Source organism: Setaria italica, chromosome III (assembly GCF_000263155.2).
Source record: "Setaria italica strain Yugu1 chromosome III, Setaria_italica_v2.0, whole genome shotgun sequence".
NCBI lineage: Eukaryota > Viridiplantae > Streptophyta > Magnoliopsida > Poales > Poaceae > Setaria > Setaria italica.
In genome coordinates, this window is record NC_028452.1 from 42,692,868 (window position 1) to 42,715,887 (window position 23,020).

The window sequence follows — 23,020 nt, forward strand, 5'->3', positions numbered from 1 at the left end:
TGTGCCGCCACCCCGACTCGCGCCGCCACTCCGAGCACCGCCTCCTCTCCGGCGCCCCTCTGCCACCCCGAATCCGCGCCGGGCGCCTCCTTCTCCAGCGCCCCTCCGCCAGCCTCTCCTCTGCCGCCCTCTCCGCCGCGAAGACTCGTCTTCCGCCGCCGCCGCCTCCTCCGCGTAGAAGGCGACATCTACCTCCTCCACCGCCCCTCCTCTGCGAAGAAGACGACGTCTACCTCCTCTGCCGCCCCCTCCTCCTCAGGCGCCCCCATCTACCTCGCCGACATCTAGGGTTCGTGCAACGTCTCTTCTCCTCTAAAATTCGACAGATCCTCGTTCTCTTTTGAATTCTACATATCATTGCGTCGTTCTCTTCATTAGGTAGTGCATTGTGGGCTTCGAATAGTATCTTGATAATTTAGGGTTAAATAAGTGATTAGCCATAGTGATTGAATGACTAGATCTCCTCCTGTGTTAGAATAGCCAGCTGCTACGCTTTGTTCTCCATGTCTCCCGTACCACTTGCTGGAAAAGATTGGATTGCTCGGCTATTATTGGCAATCGTCGAGCTTAATCCCCAATCATAGGCTGATCATCCCATGACAAATAATTCTGGAACATCATTTCTGCTTTCCTCTAGGATCATGGATGAGAATGAGTAGGTGCAAAACTGTGCAGCAAGTAACATGGCGTCTTCATCTTGGTCCTGCATAAATACAAATGTGTGTGAACTAAAACAAAGCTTACTGACCACTACAGATGCCTTATTTGATCTCTAACAGCTAAAGGTGAAATTATTTGTCTACAACATGTATATCTTTTTATAACACTACTAATCTCTAACAACAAAATGAAAAGAAACAGGTATAACATTTCAAGCATGTATTCTTTTAAGAAGCAAGAGGTTTACAATTTACAGTGACAGCTAAAATAGACATAGAGGAAGCAATTTTGATATTTTCATTAAATTATTTATGTCCCAATTGTGGGCTTGTGTGTCAAATATGCAATTAACACAAAGGAACTTAATAAGTAACAAATTGCAAGTAAAATATGTTCTCTGAGAAGTGCTGCCTTATACACGTATGCATTGAATGGATACCTCATCGAGTAATATCACCATGTACTCCGTGGGCAAAATACGAGCATGGCCAGATCCCTCCATGGCTGTACGAAGACAACATCCTGTGAGCATAACTTCTCGACTCTTCTTCAACATACCATACTGTCCTATGTAGTCATAGTACCTCAAATAAAATTTATGTTGGCACAAGAACTTGTGTAAGTAACACAGGAGGAGAACAAAGTTGTAGGAAACCAGATAATGAAACTGCTTGTTGACTGTGGCATGTTAGTTTAGTTATTTAAGAACTGTAGAGTTTTATTATCAGTTGTCACAATTCTGATGCCATGTTTTCTCCGTAACAACTATTCGGAACTGTTTTCCTTGAATTAAGTTGTACTTCTTAAGTTCGTACATTCGTAGCAATCCTATATAATAAAAGCATGCGTTATTTGTGTTTGTTTTGGGGTAATTGGAAATAATCGTACTAAGTTGTAACGCTCGAAGAGGAAAACCTCTCGTCTGGCACCTCAGTTGATCAAACTAGCTCCCATATATAGTCCAGGTCATGGCAGGTTAGTAGAGAAGGAAAACCAACACTGACAGTTATTTTCCCAATATAACCAGAGCCATTAAGGAAATGGATGATTTACAGCAAGATTTACACCTCTTGCACAGTTGCACAATAACCAAGGAAAAATGTTCAGTTCAATTTCCTGAATACAATGTCTGCAAGTAACAGCTAGTCCCGCTCTTCACTAGTCCTGAGCATGCACACAGCACACTGAAGAAATGGATTAACCCTCCATGGACTTACTGGGCATGCACACAGCACACAGCACATAAAGATAACTGTTGTTAGCTTTAGATCACAGAAAATGATTTGTAACCGGCATGGTTAATGACCTGTTCATGTTAGAAGTTTGCTTCTTAAATTATTGTTGTCCGCTTATACTGCTGGCCAAAAGTAATTGGTCTCAGTTCAGTTGGATGGGAGTTTACTGGTTACTACAGCACATGGGCCTCATTTCTTTTCCAATGCCGGTTGCTAAGTTAGTTAATTATGAGCCTTTTTTATGATAAATTAAAATATTCCTTTTTGCATATGTGTTTTAGATGCCTGACAACAACATAGACTTGGTTAATACAATCATGGAGCAAATGAGAGAGATGCGTAAGAAGAAGAGAAAAAGAGTGGCTGCTTTATTTGTTTCTGATGTCATGAGCATGATTGTGCACTGGTATCAGCGTAAGAGACCTAGACATATCGTTGATCCGGATGAAGTGGCTGAGAGAGATGTAGCTACACGCAAACAAATGCTAAGAAATCTGTACCAAGGATCAAATGTCTATTGCTATGATAGTTTGCGCCTAACTAAGAGATCATTTTATGACCTATGCGCCATCTTACGTCAGAGATGTGCTATGTGTGATAACAAGAATGTGTCGGTAGAAGAAAAGGTAGCAATCTTTTTGCTTGTAGTGGGTCATGGCACTAAGATGAGGATGATTCGTAGCTCATATGGATGGTCACTTGAGCCAATCTGCCATCACTTCAATGAGGTGCTTAGAGGTATTCTATCATTATGCCATGAATTTATCAAGCTTCCTGATCCATCAGCTGTAGAACCTGAGGATTCCAAGTGGAAGTGGTTTGAAGATTGCCTTGGAGCATTAGATGGTACACACATTGATATTTTTGTGCCTTTGGCTGACCAAGGGAGGTATAGGAATAGGAAGCAACAGATTACCACCAATGTTTTGGGGGTTTGTGATCATCACATGAAATTTGTTTACGTCTTAGCGGGATGGGAAGGATCGGCTTCAGATTCACGTGTGCTACATGATGCAATGTCTCGGGATGATGCATTTTTTATTCCAAGTGGGAAATACTATCTAGTAGATGCCGGATACACCAATGGACCGGGCTTTCTTGCTCCATATCGATCCACTCGCTACCACTTGAATGAGTAGGCTGCTCAAGGGCATAACCCATCCACTGCCAAAGAACTATTCAATTTGTGCCATTCAACTGCTAGAAATGTGATAGAGAGAACATTTGGGCTATTGAAGATGAGGTGGGCTATACTAAGAAGCAACTCATATTTTGACTTACAAAATCAGGTATTCCGTAGTAACCTAGCTTGAAATTCACCTCTGAATGACCCTAGCTAGCATGTAACTCATTTCTACTAAATTCTTGCATACTAGGATCATTAATGCTTGCTGCATATTGCACAACTTTGTAATTGATAGACAGAGAGATATGGATGATTTACTTATACACCAAGTTGATCAAGTAATATCTTTTGAACCTCATGAAGTTCAAAGTGAAGTGGGTATGATTACCAATGTTCAATCAACAAATGAATGGAGCAATTTTAGGGATACCAAAGCTAACTAAATATTTGCTGATTACCAAGCAAGACGTGGTCAATGTATGATAAATTCTATCATCAATGCATGCTCAAACTTATGATATTTGGTTTTGCTCCTTAATATTTTACTAATAACCTTTTGTGAACTTTTTTCCTGTAGGATATGGAGAAGGGCAAGAAGTCAAGCTCGGGTAGGGGTTACATTTCTCGGAATGACGACATGGACAAGGCTCTTCTTGACTCATTTGTGGAGTACTATAATAAGGGTGACAGATGCCAGAATGGGTGGAAGTCTCGTGTCTATACAGCTGCTATTAAGAATGTCTGAGAAAAGTGTAATGTGGATATCTCAAAAGATAACATCATGACGAGGAATAAGACCTTTAACAAACACTACACTATCATCAATGGTATGTTGGAATCAAGTGGATTTGGTTGGGATTGGAACAAAAACAAAATATCTGTTGATAGTGATTCTGTATGGGAAGAATATGTGGCGGTAAGTTTCAAAAACCACTTATTTACTTAAATTTGTGTTAAGTTCAGAGGTTACTGCAGTAACTGCTTAGTCAAGTTGTTATATGCATGTTTAGTGTTAAAGGTTACATCCATAGTTTAGACTAGTTTTGCTATGGCAGTGTTTGTAAAAAAAATTAAAATATTATCTTTATAGCTTTGTACACATTTTAGAGTATTATATGTTATAAATCAGTCACAGTGTTTCTTGTGTGACCTGTCCTAATTGCTTACACAATTGTGATAATTCATAAAATATAACTGTCAGCCTGTCTGGCTATTTCTTAATACTAAACTACATCATATTGGTGATGCAGTCAGGGTTTGTGATATCGATTTGTTGTGCATAATAGTCAGGGCTATGTGATTTGATTGTGTTAAAGAAACAAATGCCTGTCTATTTGATTTGGCTCTGTTTTTGGAGTGGTGTTTTTTGCTTGCCAACACCCCTGATGAGCTAGCATATGTTTCTTTGCGATACAGTCTCAGTGCCTCGAAGGCTGCATTACTATGTCAGAATCCGTTTCTAACTTGATGGTCATTCTAGTCCTTAATTGTTCACACAGAACTGTGAAATCTCAATAATTCAGCCATTAGGAAGCTGCTTTGGACATGTGTATGCACTGACCTGAAAACATCCAGCAGCAAGGGCGTTATTGCGTTGTAACTGAACTAGTTTGGTTTGTAATCACTTGTATGGTACTGTTACAATTGCTGACTGGTGACTTGGTGTATTGAGATTCCTGTGGTGGTACTGTTAGAATTTTGAAAGTTCTGTTGAATTGCTGAAATGTTGCATTGTTGGTTTTCATAAACCTGTGCTGTTGAATTGCTGACCTTATCTGAATGGTCTCTCTAGTTGTAACTAGACATGTGTAATATAGATAACAAAATAGACATGCTGACTATGTGGAATGAGAAGCTCCTTCCATTAGAAGCTCCTGACATGCTGACTATGATATTTGACTATGCTGAAGTAGATAGAAATTAGAAACTCCTGCCATTTGACATGTGGATGTTGCGCTGATTACGACATGTCAGGCCACCCAAAGACACAAAATTAGCTGCTGTTTGACAGTGATAAGCAACTAACCAACCTTGCCTTTATATTTTTTATAACAAGTTCGTGCCAACCTTCAGTAGAAACTGAATTTTGTTAGTATTGCTGTTTGCATTCAGCAATTCTTTCTTTGCTTCACTAGTAATGCCGGCCTTCTAATACAAGTTGTTTCTGTTACCTGATAGTATCATTACTGACTATCATTACTGCTGGTCCTTCAATTTTTGTGATACACTTGTTTTCTAACCAAGTACAACATTTATTTTCTGTAGAAAAACAAAGAAGCTATGGGGTACAGGCACAAGACTGTCTTGTACTGGGATTCCATTAGCTTGGTGTTTTGCAAAGACCATGCTACCGGTGAAGCGGCAAAGATTGCAGCTGAGAGCTCAAAAGACATGAGTAAGGAAGATCTTAGTAACAAAGAGCCCACATCATCGGCAACTTCAGGAAGTTTAAAGAGGCAACGGTCAGGCGACTCTTTTACCTCTATGATGGCTGAAAAAATGGACAAGTTCATTGAAGCACTAAAGGAAAAAGCCCCTAAAGGCCCAACATCAAAAGAAATTCTAAACACACTGAATGAGGTACAAGGATTGGATGAAGACACTTTGTTGGACCTATTTGATATCCTGACTGGTGATGCACGCAAGTACGAGTCTTTGTTGGCGCTTCCGGAGAAGATGAGGAATAGGTGGCTTCTAAAACAGCTCAACAAGTGAAGAAACTAGTTCATCTATATCAAGTGATGGATAATATCTATTGAACTTGCATTACCTTGTAATAATATATGGCTTTAACTTGTCATGATTGTAATCTCCTCTGACATGCGCAGCTTCGTTCATGGTGTGTAACTGGGTGCTGAACCAGTGGTAAGTTTGAAAAAGAGAGAAGAGTTTGGTTTGCGTCACATATGCTTGATTGCGTGATAAATCTTGAGCGATTCGTCAGATATGTTTGATTACTTGTGATGTTTGATTGCAAGTAACAGAGGTGATGTTCCAAGTAATCGATCAGAAGTAGTTTCCTCTCTAATCAACCAAACAATATTTGGAATCTAATTCTAGGAATTATTTTCTTTGTACATCCAAACAAGAAAATTGAAATGAAACTGATTCTATGTAATTTAATTCCTATTGAATCTAATTGCTAGAATGAGATTCCTAGAATGAGATTCAATTCCGACGAAACAAACGGGCCCTTAGGGAATCTTAAAACGTAGGAGTAGGAGAAACATAGTAATAGTAATAGAGTTGCATAAGATTTACAATCCTATATGATTTGAAAATGTAGGAAAGTTTGTAATAGAGTGTTTAGATACAATGTAGGAAAAATAAAGGAAAGAGAAAAGAGAGATAGACCAAAAGGTTGGACCTCATGTTAGATTTTCCTCCAAATTAAAATTCCTATGGATTGAATCATTCCATAATAATTTTAAAGAATTGGAAGATAACCAATCATTTGTTCCAAAAGATCATATAGGGAAAAATTCTTTAGCATTCAAACCCTACAAATTCCTATATGAATCCTATGTTACAAAGGAGCCCTTAACATGTTAGAGAAGTGTGTGTTTTATACACAACCTCCGTAGATTAATGCTGCTAAAATTTGATATAAAAACACATTCATAACATACAATATTCATATGTTTGCTACACGCTATTAAAATTATCATGAGGATATCGTATCGATATATTCGTATTCTCTACCTAATATTAAAGTGCAATTGTTTCTTCCGACCATTGTGGTTATTTTGCAAAAAAAGTTCCTCACTTTTTTCATATTAACCATCAATCCTTTGTATATCTCTACATGTTTTTTGGTCCGTCGCGCATGAAGGCACCGACATAAACACGGCTGCCATGTGCATTGCAATCTGCAGCTGGAGACTGTCGTTTATCTATCCGAAATGAATCCACATGCTCTCCCAAGCTACTCCGACTCCAGAGTCCAGGCGCCATACGTCAAGCAACAATGCTTGACGAAGCCCCACAAACATTTAAACCCTAGATCTCGTAGCTGCACCATCCCGACCCATATCTCCTCTCCATCACCCCAAAAATGAGTTGCCCACATCCTTCTCTCCCATCTGGTGTTGTCTGCACAGGCAGCAGCAATCGAATACCGAATTCCAGTTCCGGTGAAACTTCGGCGAGGAGCCACGATGGACTGGGCGGCGGTGCTTACACAGAGAATTTGAAGAACACTTCTTTTATTCAGTTATAATGGTCTGCCTGGGCCGAAACCATAAAGAACTGAATGAAACAATTAATAATTATTCCCAAATTGTGATATTCTAAAATAAAAAATAATACGGGCAATTACCTTTTAGTTATTCAAAATGTTCAAAAATATACATATCAAGATACACTTCTACAAAATAAAATTTAACGCCGCACATACACATTTACATTGTGATAATGTATCCATATTTTTTTGACTAAATACACACAAAATATTCTCCCATTGCAACGCACGGGCATATTTGCTAGTCATATATAAATTCCATAAGAAAAAACTTCAGCTTAAAATGTTTGAAAAAACTAAAATTTTGCACATTAGACCGTCATGAAATGTCTTGTACTCCAGTCCAGTTTTGAAAAGTGGCCCAGGCGCGAGGCCCAGTTCGGCCCGCCTCGAGTTCTCTCTCCGGAGGTATGTATATATACTCGTCCTCGGTACTCTACCCACCGACAAGTGGGACCACGGAATCTCCCATGCGGTCCGTACAGGGGCGGCGCACCGGCGGCGGCGAGCGCCCGCTCTGGGCGCCGCCTGCCTACAGGCCGCAGCGCGGTCGGTTCCGGCTCCCCACGCGTCCTCGCCCCCTCGATGTGAGCCCTCGTCGCGCCCCTCTCCGTGATGCTGCTTCACCCTGACATTTTTCTGTTATCATTCTCAAGGGCTGGCTTGTTGGGGGCGATGGCCGGTCAACCGACGAATCCCGCGGGAAGATCTTGTCGGGCTCCTGGTGGCTCTGGACGGACCGGCGGGGCTTTCTCGCGCTGGGCGGCTTAAGAAATCGCAGGTTTCCACGCTGTCCCTGTAACCCTGTTGTTTGGGCTCAAGTTGTCTTTTCGTCAGAGGAGAGGCATTGACTAATCTTTGACCGATTGATTATTGCAGATGATTGCTCCATGGAAGCAAAGAAAATCTCAGTTAGATGGTTGTTGCAACTTGCAATATGGTACTCCTATTGGTATTGAGGTGTCCTCAGGCGGCAGGATACACGGTGAGACTGAAACATGGCCGATCGAGGCATATTTCTGTCTGTCTGTCTGTCTGTCTTGTTGACAACTTGACTAGACTTGAATTTGCGGCACCTTATGCAGTTGCGCAGTTCTTTCTAAAGATTACATAAATCCTGTCTTTGAAGATCTTGACAGGTTCAGTGATATTACAAATCTGCTTTGGTGCAACTTGGGCACCTTTTTTTATTTTTTTGGGCATGACTGCAAGCTAGATAGTGATTGTTGCTCAGGTGCATGTGGCATGACACTCAGGTGATTTCCTCTCTATGCAGCTTGTCTTCTCTGTAAATTGCTTGCTCACGTCTGCTTGGCAATAAGCATCTGTAAGAGGCGTGGATGCTTCGTGGGTGCGTGCTCCCTCCAATGGAAGGTCAGAAGCCATGTGCAATCTTCTCGCTAATGTGAAGGGGTGATATCATGCTGTCATCAGTGGCTGCTTGTCCCTGGGTTTTCAAATGGGGAATTTTCCTTGCTCCTTATGTTCTTATAACTTCCTAAACCTGCCTCTTTGGCCGGCTCATATATCTGCTAGATTGTTTCTCTGTTGTTTAGCTTGTTGGAAAGTTGGACTGGTTAGTATGAACAGTTAGATGTTAATATTCTAAAGCTACTAAAAAAGCCACTCCCATGTCTGAATTATATTATATTTTGGGTCAGCAGCGTTCACAAGGTCATATCTGTACACAGTAAGTGTCTTAATTGACTGATTTGAGTTTGAGGTTTAATTAATCATAGATTCCCTCAGCCTCAGGCTATCTTGCTCTTAACCTGTCACTTTATTTATTTATCTTAGGTTTCCATGTCCTATCCCCTATCTTTTTTGTACTAATAATTTAGGCAGATGATTTGTGATAGTTGTCTTCTCCGTTCTCCTAAATTATTTGAAGGATACCCATATCTCTCCTCATTAGGTGGCTTAGCTACAAAGGACACATTTATCAGCTTTCTTTCTCTCGACTAATTGACTGACCTTGCAGTGGGTGATTCACACTTGCATTCTTGATAATTTGACTAATCTTGAAATGCTATTTGTGCACCAATAAGAAAGTTGTTGATGTGTACGCCTTACCAGTTTACCTGCTCTCTCCTTTTGTCCTGTGACCTTCCTTCAGGTATTTTTCCTTTCTTGTGCATGTGCAGTTGACTTTATCAAGCATGTATAAGAGGCTTCAAACTTGAGTTGCAAAGACACAAGCACTGACACCCAGATGAAGTGAGGTGTGGGGGATGGAAGCTGTTGTATGTGCATCATATGGAGCCATGGGTTCCCTGCTATTGAAGCTGGGTGCCTTGCTCTCTGATGAATGCAGGCTTCTCACTAAAGTGAAGGCGGATGTAATGTTCCTTAAAGATGTGCTCGAGAGCATGCATGCTTTCCTCAAGAGGATGTCAGAGGTGGAGGACCCCGATGAGCAGTCCAAGTGCTGGATGAAAGAGGTGCGGGAGCTGTCCTACGGCATTGAAGATAGCATCGACAGTTTTATGTTCTCCCTTGGTTGTGAGTCCAGCAGCAAGCCCAGAGGCTTCAAGGGATTTGTTGGCAGGTGCTTGAGCTTGTTCACAGATGCCAAGACACGCCATTGGAATGCCAAGAAGATCCAATGTCTCAAGGTCCATGTTGTAGAGGCTAGCAATCGGCGTCAGAGGTACAAGGTTAAAGATGCTTTCCCCAGACCGTGTAGGATAAGCATAGACCCTCGCTTGCCTGCATTTTACACTGAGACAACAAGGCTTGTTGGCATTGATGGCCCAAGGGACAAACTTATCAAGTTGCTAACAGAAGGACATGGCACAATGGCACAGCTGAATGTGGTTTCCATTGTTGGATTTGGAGGGCTTGGGCAGGCTACTCTTGCTAATGAAGTGTACTGCAAGCTTGAAGGGCAATTTGACTATAAAGCTTCTGTGTCGGTGTCACAAAAACCTGACATGAAGAAGATACTGAGGAGTATACTCTGCCAGCACAGTTGCCGAGAGTTTGGCAGCAGCGAAGCATGGGATGAGCAGCAACTCATCAACACAATAAGACAGTTCCTGAAGGATAAGAGGTATGCAGCATATCTTTTCGTGACAATCTTGTTTTCAACAAATTTTGATGTACCTATTAATTTTGAGCTTAATCAGCATATGTTTAATTTGTGCAAATTCGTGATAGGTACTTTATTGTAATCAATGATATATGGAGCACATCAGCATGGAGAACTATCAGATGTGCTTTTCCTGAAAACAATTGTTCCAGTAGAATATTGACAACTACTCGCATCATCGCAGTTGCCAAATATTGTTGCTCTCCTCACCATGGTCATGTGTATGAGCTAAAGCGTCTTGGTGCAACTCACTCTAAGAGTTTATTCTTTAAAAGAGTTTTTGGATCTGAAGATATGTCCTCTTCATCTGAAAGAAGTTTCCAATAAAATCTTGAAAAAATGCAGTGGCTTGCCCTTGGCAATCATTACAATAGCTAGTTTATTGGCTACTAAAGCTAGAACAAAAGAAGAATGGGAGAAGATATGGAAGTCAATCGGTTAGTACTTGAAAAAGATACAGACATGGAAGACATGAAAAAGATATTGTCCCTTAGTTACAATGATCGCCCCTACCATTTGAAGACATGCTTGTTATATCTAAGTGTGTTTCCTGAAGATTATGAGATCAAGAGGGATCGATTAGTAAGAAGATGGATTGCTGAAGGTTTTATCACTATAGAAGGCGGACAGAACATGGAGGAAATAGGAGAATGCTATTTCAATGATCTTATCAACAGGAGCATGATTCAGCCAGTTGGAATCCAGTATGATGGTCGAGCTGATGCTTGCCATGTCCATGATATGATTCTTGATCTCATCATATCCAAATCAGTTGAGGAAAACTTTGTAACCTTATGTGGTGACCAAAATCACAAGTTGGTGCCACAAGGTAAGGTTCGTCGGCTATCCCTCAACTATTATGCCCGAGATGATATTATGGTGCCAGCAAATATGATCGTTTCTAATGTTCGATCTCTCACTACCTTTGGATATTCTGAGAATATGCCTTGTCTTTCCGACTTTCAACTCTTGAGAGTATTAGATCTAGAAAATAGGGTGGTGATGGAATACAATTATATTAAACACATGGATAAGCTTTCTCATTTGAGGTACCTGTGACTCAATTCAAGAAGAATAATTGCACTCCCTGAACAAATAGGACAACTACAAAATTTGCAGACCTTAGATTTGAGATGGACAAGGATTCAAAGATTGCCAGAGAGTATTGTTCTCCTACAACGGTTGACATTGGTTAACAGTTTAGAGTTGCCTGAAGGAATTGGAAATATGCAAGCTCTACGGGAATTATCAGAGATTGAAATCAATTGTCATACGTCAGTATCTTCTTTGCTGGAACTGGGCAGTTTAACTAACCTAAGAATTCTTGGGCTAAATTGGTGCATCATTGATACAAATTATGTAATGAAGACCTATGCAGAAAATTTGGTCACATCACTCTGCAAATTAGGCATGCTCAATCTTCAATCAATACAAATCCAAAGTTATCATAGGTGTTCCCTTGATTTCTTACAGGATTCTTGGTCCCCTCCTGTTATGGACCAATTCTTTGGTGCCAAGTTCAGGCGCAGGAAGCAGAAGAATCCAGCGCCAGGTGTCTGATAGAGTTCAGCCGGTTTGGTTAGTTTTCTTAGGAATTAAGTTAGCCCTTAGAGATTGAGTTTGTTAGCGATAAGATTGGTTAGTTTGTTACAGCCGGGCTCTTCTATAAAGCACGGCTGTTTATCTGTAAAAGGGCAAGCAAGAAGTAGAGGAGTCAATCTCAGAGCCTCCAGCGTGAGGGCGAGATCTCCATCTACCTCAAGCTACCCGGTTTATATATCTCAGCAATTGAGCCATATCATAATATATCTCAGCAATTGAGCCATATCACCTCCTCCTCGCCACCTCCAGAAATTTGATATGTCCATAGATTACTATTTTCCCAGAATCCCGAACTGGATGGAGTCACTGGAGTACCTCACTTACCTAGACATATATCTTAGTCCAGTGGATGAGGAATCATTTCGGACGTTTGGGGACTTGCCCAGTCTGTTATTTCTCTGGATATCCTCAAGTTCAGTAAAGCCTAAAGAAGGGGTCATTACAGGCAGTAACGGATTCTGTTGTCTGAAGGAGTTCTACTTCTCATGTTGGGAAATTAGGACAGGGCTGACTTTTGAACCAGGAGCCATGACAATGCTTGAAAACTCCGGGTTCCATTTAATGCACATGGCGTGTGCTCTTTGCATGGTGGTCTGGATTTTGGAATCCAGCACCTCTCTTCCCTAAAGCATCTCCAAGTTGAGATTGTTTGTCATGGTGCGAGGCTTAAGGAGGTGGAAACCGTGGAGGAAGCTGTCAAGAATGCAGCCAGCAACCTTTCTGATGAGCTCTCTCTTGAAGTAAGAAGGTGGGATGAAGAGGAGATTTTGAAGGACGAGGAGCATAAGCTGGCAGAAGAGTTTGAATTTTGATACTTATCATTCGAATCATAACTCAATGCTGAGGTTTGATTTATTCTCTTAATCACAAGGATGCACATGTATTTTCATCTTACTAACATATTTTACGGGCTACTGAGTTTAACGCATATGAAGAGCTGGTGTAGGATGATTGTGCAAACAAATTGTAGGTTGTTGCATACTTTTAAATCCCATAGACAAATTCGTCTTTAGTGTCATGATCATAGATCCTCCAGTGGGTAGTGAGGGAACCTGTCCTGTTCAGTTCTGAGCTCCGCCCTCCAGTCTAGTTCAGTGAAATTACTATTTGTGTTTCTTGTTTGGAATTTGGGATATGTACTAGAATCTAGAATCTAGAAGATGCAAGTGCAAGCATGTAACATGCAGGGGGTGTGGCTCGTTGCCTTGAAACCCTGCTCCTCTGATTGTTTGTCATTTCATCAATCCTTTCCTAATTGCTTGGTCATTTAAATTTGATGTTTTTCTCAAATCCTTCTCAAATTTGAAGGTTTTTTTTAAGCTGGTTGCCGCTGTGGGCCTTCAAATTTGAAGGGGCTTTTGGGGGTGTTTTCTGCAGTTCAGCAATCTTTCGCTAATTGCTTGCTCCACAAATCCTTAATATATCATGTGCAACTACTACCGAATCAAAATCTTAAATGACGCAATTCCTTCCATTGTCTGTACGCCTAGGGGATTTGATCAATCCCCAGTGACAAGATCTTGAATAGTGGGTGTCCGACGGGTCACGCACTTGGCAGATATGTTTGCAGTAACTCTTTCTTAACAATCAGGTTGGCCGTTACTTAATAAAGAGCTGTAGTTTTCGTTGTGCAAGCACAGGAAATACTAACGAGGCAAGTGATTACTCTTTCTGATCGTTTCTGTGTCGTCCTTTGCAGAGACATCAGTGGCAGATGCAGTATGGCAGTAGAAGAAACAGAAGCTTGATACCCACCACTACCATTGCCGTGGCCGGTGGCCCCCTAGAAACCATCCAATCAATCATTTTGTATGCTCATACTCATACAGCAGTTGTTGCCTTGTTGGCACTGTCTGCTCCCATTTACAACCATTCTAGCATTTTTTTTATATTCTTCCGTGTTGTATTAAGAGTAAGAAAGTCCTTGAACTAGCGAGATGTGGTAGACGTTCGCCAATGGGTTACATAAATAGACTAGGAACATGATCAACCAGTAAACGCAGAGCATTCGAGCGTCTAGACTTGTACCACGTCAAAAACCATCAGGTCAAAAGCCATCACCTGAAGCTAACATGGTCGAAACCAGTCATCTTGGTCGTCATGTCCGAGTGGATGGTTGTCTATGAAGCTGACCAGTCAGTATTTGCAAGCTTCCTATAAGAGTTTGCTTTACTGTTACGATTAAAGTGTGAAATCCCTTCTGAGTCTATTAGTGAGGTGATTGCATTCTTTCTAAACTTAAGGGTTGCATTTGTATGGAAGGATTTGGCATCTCCATCTCCAAACTTGACCCACTTGATTGTCCCCCTTTGTTTCCAATAAAATTTTTGCTGATTGAGCAAAAAGAGGTCAGCAACCTTTGCACGGAATCTCTGAAGTTAAACTCATGAATGGCAAGGTATCTGTGTTATTCTAAAATACCAAAAAATTCAATGAGAGTTTTGATTTTCGCAATTGATTCAGCTAGGTTGGATATGGTAGCTCTCCAAGCTTTGAGTACCCTTCTAATATTTTTGAACTTTGCTATGATGTTCTTTGCTGCATCTGTGTGATCTACTGGTAAGTTCCAGCCATGTTGCACAACTGAGAGGAAATGCTCATACTCCATCCAATAGTTCTCAGAGGGACATACTTTAGCTTTGGGTATGTCCGTATTGATTGTAATGATGCATGGGGCATGGTCTGAGGTCTCCATGGTTAAAGTATGTGCCAGAGTTCCTGGATAACTGAAGTAAAAAAGCCAATCAAATCTTTCCAAGAGTGGTGAGTCTTGCTTATTTGATCATGTGAGTTGCCTCCCTTTCAAGGGAATTTCTATTAATCCAAGAGCGTTGATTGCTTCATTAAACATGAGGATACTTTTGTTTTGAAGATCTTGTTGCAAAAAGACACAATGGCACCATTGAAATTTATTTAGATGTTTGAATTGGGATTTATGAATCTTTTTAATTTCAACACCTCTTGCATTGTCAGCGACTTGTCTCTTTTTTGCATCCACTACTTCCTTGCGTAGGTTCTTCAGCGACAACTCAAAATTTTGCAGCCGAAACGACAGCGCTCGAGAAATTCGGACTCTGGGCCGTGCCGTGACGAGACGAAGATCTTGCGGGCCGGATGTTGCACCGATCCGCAGCCCGGCCCGCCTCGTTCCAGCGGAGAGGGCGTTCGTTCTTCACCGCAACCGGAGCCGAGGCCCGAGGAGGCGGAGAGCTCGCGAGGCGGCGGGGTGAATAGTCAGAGAGGAAACCCCCCGGAGGGAGGAAGGAACCGAAGGCTGCGGCGGCGGCGGCGGCGGCGGCTGGGACGAGATGGTGAAGGCGCGGATGACGACGTCGGACGTGGCGGCGGAGGTGAAGTGCCTCCGCCGCCTCATCGGCATGCGCCTCGCCAACGTCTACGACATCACCCCCAAGGTTAGTCGGGTCCCCGTCCCCTTCCTTCCCTCCCTTCCTCCTCTCTCCTTCGCTAACGCCGTGGCTTGAGTTGCTGTGCGGCGAACCCTAGTCGCCGCCGCCCGCGTGGCGGCGGGTTGGCTGGTAGTCCGCGATCGGATGGGGAGGGGGTCCTCCTTGGGTCGACGCCGCGATCGGTGGAGGCGATTTTGTGCTGGATTTGGGCCTGCTCGGATTGGTTCCAGAAGCTGTATGTAGGAGTATGCTCTAGTGGTGGTTTGGCGCTGGGGCAGTTACCTTGTTTTAGCTAAGTTTAGCGTGGCCTTGGGCATAACACTTCCTAGTTTGATTCGCGAATGGTAATTCCATGTGCTGTGTGATTGCCTGTGTGACTTCTCCCATAGTTTGATGTAGCTGGTGCATCCCCTGCTTGTAAAATTTGACACAAAAAAGAATAGATTAAGGTGTGGCTGAGGCTCTTGATACACATTTTGGGCGCACTTTGGTAGGATATAAGATCCTTGCAGTTGCTTGTCTAGTATTTCGTGAGGACCAACCAATTGGTTCTCAACATTCGTGTGGCTTTGATTGAGGCGTAGTTGCTTGAATTCTTCGGACCATTCGAAAACCAGCGTATCATCAGTTTGTCATACCAAACAGATCACATTGTTCTGCAGCATTCTCACACGCTGTGTAACTGTGTGCATATTTCCTATATGATGCTAGTACATTGATAACATACCATCTTTTCTGCATTTGAACAGACGTATCTTTTCAAGCTGATGAACAGCAGTGGAATTACTGAGTCAGGGGAAAGCGAGAGGGTTTTACTGCTCATGGAGAGTGGTGTCAGGTTCCACACCACCCAATACGTCCGGTGAGTTGCTACTCACTCCATGGATGGTATATACCTTGTTCTGGAAAACTAATGTCTAGACTCCCACATCTTTGCATTTCTGCAGTGATAAGAGCACCACGCCATCAGGTTTCACTCTGAAACTACGAAAGCACATTCGTAACAAGAGACTTGAAGATGTCCGTATGCTCGGATATGACAGGGTACTGCTGCAGTTCCTCCTGCTCACAGATATACATTTCAAGACAGCAACTTTGTGTTGTTGTTGGTTGGGCCATCTAATTTGGCCCTTGTTTTGCTTGTGCAGATTATTCTTTTCCAATTCGGGCTTGGCAGTAATGCACATTTTATAATTCTGGAGCTATATGCACAAGGAAACATCCTTCTTACGGACTCCGAATACACAGTGATGACACTACTCCGTTCTCACAGGTCATTGTTTGATTTGTGCTGTATTAGTTAAATACGCTGTACTTAGTAGGCACCATTACAGATTCTGATGCATCAGTAAGGACTAAGGACAGTAAAATATCAGTTATTCCTTACAATATGCAATCCAATGCTCTTTGCTTTTTTTTGTGTGTGTGTTGTGCTTATTATTTTTATTTTCTACCCGAATCACAGAGATGATAACAAAGGATTGGCCATCATGTCACGTCATCGCTATCCTGTAGAAGCTTGCCGTGTTTTTGAAAGGACTGACTTCGCAAAGTTGAAGGACACATTGACAATGTCTGATAATGTTGATGATAATGAACCTTTGGAAATTACATCTGGATCAACTGATGCTCAGGAACCTTCTCAATCGACCAATGATGGAGTGTCTGTAACTGAAATATCTGAAAAACCACTGAGTAGAAAAGAAAAGAGGGCTGCCGCTGCAAAAGCTAAGCAGTCTGGTTCAAATGCAAAAGCCAATAATGGTGCTCAATCCAATAAAGCTACTCTGAAGACAATTCTTGGCGAGGCATTGGCTTATGGCCCTGCACTTGCAGAGCATATCATATTGGATGCTGGGTTGGTTCCAAGTACAAAGGTTGGGAAAGATCCAGAGAGCACTATTGATGACAGCACTATTCAGGCTCTAATGGAATCTATTACAAGGTTTGAGGATTGGCTTGTAGATATTATATCTGGCCAAAGGATTCCTGAGGGTTTTATTCTCATGCAGAATAAGATGACTGCAAAGAAGAACCTCACACCCTCGGAAGGTGATTCAACTAATCAGAAGGTCTGTATTTTATCCTTGCTTACTTTAGCACTGTTGTGGAATTTAATATGCAGATTAGTTCTTTTGTTTCATGTGCAAGAAATGTCTGCTGTCCCACATCACATATACCTGTTTATGATTTGGCACTGGCACTTGCATGTTACCATTGATTGATGCAAAGTCTGGATAATGACTGTTTTGAGTTCCTGTCTGCAGATATATGATGATTATTGCCCTATTCTGCTGAAACAATTTAAGTCAAGGGAATATGATGAATTTGCGACATTTGATGCTGCACTAGACGAGTTCTATAGCAAAATAGAAAGTCAAAAGGTGAATCAACAGCAGAAAGCAAAAGAGGAATCTGCAGCTCAGAGGCTGAATAAAATAAAATTGGATCAGGTAACCCTCCTCACTTTGAAGTTTTGTAGTGCATATTTACAATCGCAATTCTCGTAGTTTTTGTTTCCATTGGAGGGGTTTTGTTATCTTAATTTTGTCTGCAACATAATAGGAGTTCTGATAGTCCATCCTTCTTCTCTGCCATGCAGGAGAATCGTGTACATACATTGAGAAAGGAAGTGGACCATTGTGTCAAAATGGCAGAACTGATTGAGTACAATTTAGAGGATGTAGATGCAGCAATTTTGGCTGTGCGTGTTTCTCTTGCAAATGAAATGAGTTGGGAAGCTCTTACTCGCATGATTAAAGAGGAGAGAAAGGCTGGAAACCCAGTAGCAGGTCTTATCGATAAGCTAAATTTTGAAAGAAATTGCATGACCCTACTCTTGAGCAATAATCTTGATGACATGGACGAGGATGAGATAACTGCACCTGTGGAAAAGGTATGTTGCACAAGCTACTAGTTTGTCTCCATGGATGCTGTCTGTAGCATGGAAACATATGTTTTTTTTATCATTCTGAAACATGTTGACACCTTTTACTTTATGGTTCTTTGGACCTAATATTCCTGGGATGAGCTACATTCTATTCGGATCATTGGCTTCTTGACCCCACCCCCCCCCCCCCACCCCACCCCACCCCTGCTATTGATTCAACATTATACATACCATACACAGGTTTTTATTTTGATTCTTGCATTTTTAAATTTTTCTTTTTTGGAATGAGTTGAAATTCCTTCCCTTCTTTTTTCTCGAACAGCCATGTAAAGTACATTTACTTGATCAATCAACACCTACCCAGATGATCCCATTGTGCTCTACCTGTCACAATTTTATGCTGCCTCACAAACTCATGATGCATTTCTGGTCTTGTTACGTGTACCTATATTTCACTATCAATCTTCACGTTGTTTTCTTATCAATCTGACACTACCTTTTTCATTCTTTTAGGTAGAGGTTGATATATCACTTTCTGCACATGCAAATGCAAGGCGGTGGTATGAAATGAAGAAGAAACAGGAAAGCAAACAAGAGAAGACGATCACAGCTCATGAAAAAGCATTCAAAGCAGCCGAGAAGAAGACACGTCTTCAGCTGGCTCAGGTACCTTAGATAACATAACTTGTATTCATTGGTTATTAAAGCGGTATGGCTAGGCAAGTTGCTTAGGCACCACCTGTACGCTTAAGTGCTCAAGGCAGGCTATGCAGCGATGCCTTGAGGCTTGTTGTACGATGGGATCGTGTCTGCTCCTGCTGTGTGTGACTACATCCTGGATGTAAAAGGCCTATGTGTTGGGCCTTGCTGTTGGCCCACTTGGCCCAGGGTTTTAGGTTTTTGGAAATTGTTGTTAATGAACACTGCTTGAACAAGCCTTATGTCATATATGTTTGTCTTGAGAAAACTGTCACATTCATTTGTCTTTTCTTCTTTGCTAGCATAGAGGCATAATTCATAAGAAAGGTTGGTAATTAAATGGAAGGCTTTTATTGGACCAATTATTTTGTTTTTTCTTTGTTTAGATGATGGCATACGTTTGCTGTCATTGTTTCAAAAAGTTGACTTAGTTTATTGTCCTTTCACTGTTCAGTTGTAAACATAACTTTCATATCTGGACATTTTTAGGAAAAAACTGTGGCTGCAATCACTCATATGCGCAAAGTTCACTGGTTTGAAAAATTCAATTGGTTCATCAGCAGTGAAAATTACCTGATTATCAGTGGCCGAGATGCTCAGCAAAATGAGTTGATTGTCAAGCGTTACATGTCTAAAGGCGATCTGTAAGTACCCTTATATCTATTCTAATTTGCAAACAATTTCAATACTTTTTTTCCTCAGTCCGTCAAATTTTACAGTTGATAATCGAAAACATGCTTCCACTGTAATGCCTCAGTTTTGTAGTGCTATCAAATGTTCATTTTTGTTCCATGAATCTTATGGAGGCTGCTTTTTCTGTAATAGGTATGTGCATGCTGAGTTACATGGAGCTTCCAGTACTATAATCAAGAATCACAAACCTGACACTCCTATTCCACCATTAACACTAAACCAAGCAGGATGCTTCACTGTGAGTTCAAGATTGTCTCTAAACATTTTACTGCAATAACTTGAAAAAGCCAGGGCTCATATGATCCTGGGCTTCTGTTGCAGGTTTGCCACAGCAAAGCATGGGATTCAAAAATTGTTACAAGTGCTTGGTGGGTGTATCCACATCAAGTTAGCAAGACAGCTCCTACTGGCGAGTACCTTACTGTTGGTAGTTTTATGATCCGTGGCAAGAAAAATTTTCTCCCACCTCACCCTCTTGTTATGGGCTTTGGTATCCTCTTCCGCTTGGATGAGAGCTCCTTGGCATCTCATCTAAATGAAAGGAGGGTTAGGGGTGAAGATGAGGCCCTCCAAGAAATTGAAGCTGAGTCTCGCAAGAAGCAAAGTAACCCTCAATCTGATGACGAAATTGCTAGTGAAAGTGGTTCAAACAAGGAAACACATGAAGATGAATCAAGCAGGGAAAATACAAACATTGACCAAAATAATAAGCTGGGTCTTTCTGATCTGTCTACTGATATTGCTACGACCAACTCTCTTGAACCACTTGCTGAAACCCAAGTTGAGGAAAAATTGGACAATGGGAATTCCAGTTCAAAGGAAGAAACTGTCGATGCTTCTGTTTCATCTCAACTTGATGATCTGCTTGATAAGACTCTTGGCCTTGGCCCTGCCAAGGTGTCAGGTAAAAGCTCTCTGCTCAGCAGCATCCCTTCCAGTTTAGCAGAAGACAATGATGATCTTGAAGTGATAAAACCAGCAGTGAGAGACAAACCATACATATCAAAAGCAGAGAGAAGAAAATTGAAGAAGGGCCAGTCAACTGGTGAAGCTGCTACTGATTCCCAAAATGGTGAAGCTGTAGAAACACCAGGTGCTTCACAGCAAGAAAAAGGGAAGGCAAACACAAAGGCTGGTTCCGAAGTAAGTGAGACAGATACTTCACAGCAAGGAAAAGGAAAGGCAAACACAAAGGCTACTGGTTCTAAAGTAAGTCAGCCAGGTAGTTCACAGCAAGAAAAGGGCAAGGGAAGCACACAGGCTGCTAATCCTAAAGTAAGTCGCGGACAGAAGGGCAAGCTTAAGAAGATTAAAGAGAAGTATGCAGAGCAGGATGAAGAAGAAAGGGAAATTCGTATGGCATTGCTTGCGGTAATAACATTATTTATCATTATGATTTCTTTCCTATTATGTTGCCTTTTCCCTTTGGTAACATCAAGTTTTAACATTTCCCCTCATACCTGTCATGTTAGTCATCTGGGAAAGCTTTGCGGAAGGACAAGCCTTCACAAGATGAAGAACCCACTGCTAAAGAATCAAAACCATCAGCTGGTACTTTGACATTTCCTCTTATTTTCAGGGTTTTACATGTGAGATTTGATAACTCCTTACCTGGATAGTGATGAACTGATTACTGCTCATTGTTCTTTCTACTCTGTACAGTAGCAACTTCTTCTGAATATTCTGTTGATCAGTTGGCTGATAGTTGACTTGCTTTTTATTTGAGTTTGCTTAATAATGTTTCCATACATATGAAACTGGAAAATGAAAATTTTAGTGCAAAATATCATTTCTTGTTTGGCTGTTCAAAACCTTTACACCTTTTACTCTTACAGGTGAAGATGACTCATCAAAAATATGTTATAAATGCAAAAAAGCTGGACATCTTTCTCGTGATTGCCCAGAAAGTACCTCTGAGGCAGACCGAAATGACGTCAGCATTAGTAGAAGCAGGGATGGCATGGGTACAAGTACCGCTCCTGCTGGTGGCAACAGTGCCCTGGATGAAGATGATGTTCAAGAGATTGGTGATGAAGAGAAAGAAAAACTAATTGATTTGGACTACTTAACTGGGAACCCACTACCAAGTGATATCTTGCTCTATGCTGTACCTGTGTGTGCCCCTTACAACGCATTGCAGACATACAAATATCGTGTAAAGATTACCCCGGGCACAGCAAAGAAAGGAAAAGGTATGTCAGGCGACAAAGTCTATTAGTTTCACCTTTTCATTTTTTATGTTTTTCTCCTGGTGTATCAGTTGTCCTGATACCCGAGTATGTTACTTTCAGCTGCCAAAACTGCTATGAGCTTGTTTCTGCACACTCCTGATGCAACCAACCGTGAGAAGGAGCTCATGAAGGCATGCACAGACCCTGAACTGGTGGCTGCTATTGTTGGGAACGCCAAGATCACAGCACCTGGCCTCACTCAGTTGAAGCAGAAACAGAAACAGAAGGGGAAGAAGTCTGCAAAACAGAACTAATGTGAAATCGCCATGATCGAAAAACTGAAGTTTTGATCCATCTCTGATCTGGAAAGGTCTGCAAATGTTGCGATTTGTTTGAGTCACCTGGAGATTGTTGACATACGCATTTAGCATTTGTGAAGTTTATGCCTTTGGCATTGAGACTCGAGAGGCTGGAAAGCCAGGCAGAGGCGGTAGCAGCAGCAGCAGCAGCAGGTGTATACACTGGCAGTCTGATTGCCAATTTGCTGTTGACCTGGGAAACTTCTGGTGTAGACAGGCTAAAAATATTCGTAAATTCACTTGAAAGTCACCTGTGATATACTTTTGTTCGTTATATTTTTATGTGACTTCGGTGAAGTGTGAAGCATCTCTTTGGCGTTGAGAGGCCGGGGATGCAATGCTAGTATGCAATAGAGACTGGCGGCATATTGGACCAAATTGAACGTCTAGGACAGAGCAATATGGGTGCCCTTTTGCTGTTTTTATGGAAAGTTCTGATGTAAATAACTTAAATAAAAAAAGAACATATGTTTATTTCGAAGTCGTGTTGTGTTTACGATACATTTATAGGAACTATGGGTTGTTGTTTTCCGTTTCCATTGGGAATTATTGGTTGTCGTTTTCCGTTTCCATTAGACCTGAACTGATTTGCTAAACCCAATGATCTTGTCGCTCCGTGCACGAACCTAAACGGCTAAACCTCATCCAGAACCATCTGGCATTCTGCACATACAATCATGCAGCACCTCTTCCAGAGCACCATTGGCCTCGCGGATTCCGTTGCAATGGTGATCTTATGTTTAACTCTGAGAAAACGTCCAAGTCCACAGGGAATTTTCAAACTCTTGAAGAAGCCATAAAAAAAGTACTCTTCTGATGTCACTAGATTTGCCCTTGCTGATGCTGG

At 41.6% G+C, this 23,020-nt stretch overlaps 2 protein-coding genes and 2 pseudogenes across 2 annotated transcripts; all 4 read left to right on the forward strand.

Annotated features, from left to right (window-relative positions):
* Nucleotides 1–2,212: 2,212 nt before the first annotated feature.
* LOC101755531 lies at nt 2,213–5,778 on the forward strand (annotated as a pseudogene).
* Nucleotides 5,779–7,701: 1,923 nt separating this feature from the next.
* Nucleotides 7,702–12,177, forward strand: LOC101762275 (putative disease resistance RPP13-like protein 3). The gene is made up of 6 exons (XM_014804938.2): nt 7,702–7,848; nt 7,918–8,042; nt 8,141–8,246; nt 8,538–8,635; nt 9,406–10,313; nt 10,421–12,177. Exons 5-6 carry the CDS (start codon nt 9,493–9,495, stop codon nt 10,677–10,679), a joined length of 1,080 nt encoding a protein of 359 aa, XP_014660424.1. The 5' UTR covers nt 7,702–7,848; nt 7,918–8,042; nt 8,141–8,246; nt 8,538–8,635; nt 9,406–9,492; the 3' UTR covers nt 10,680–12,177.
* On the forward strand, nt 10,815–14,132 carry LOC101761855 (annotated as a pseudogene).
* Nucleotides 14,133–15,010: 878 nt separating this feature from the next.
* On the forward strand, nt 15,011–22,722 carry LOC101762676 (nuclear export mediator factor Nemf). The gene is made up of 14 exons (XM_004962692.2): nt 15,011–15,367; nt 16,111–16,223; nt 16,309–16,405; nt 16,510–16,634; nt 16,827–17,433; nt 17,629–17,814; nt 17,964–18,257; nt 18,765–18,917; nt 19,440–19,594; nt 19,776–19,881; nt 19,965–21,014; nt 21,116–21,194; nt 21,479–21,835; nt 21,935–22,722. The coding sequence occupies exons 1-14, from the start codon at nt 15,263–15,265 to the stop codon at nt 22,126–22,128; spliced, it is 3,621 nt and encodes a 1,206-aa protein (XP_004962749.1). The 5' UTR covers nt 15,011–15,262; the 3' UTR covers nt 22,129–22,722.
* The last annotated feature ends 298 nt before the right edge of the window (nt 22,723–23,020 follow it).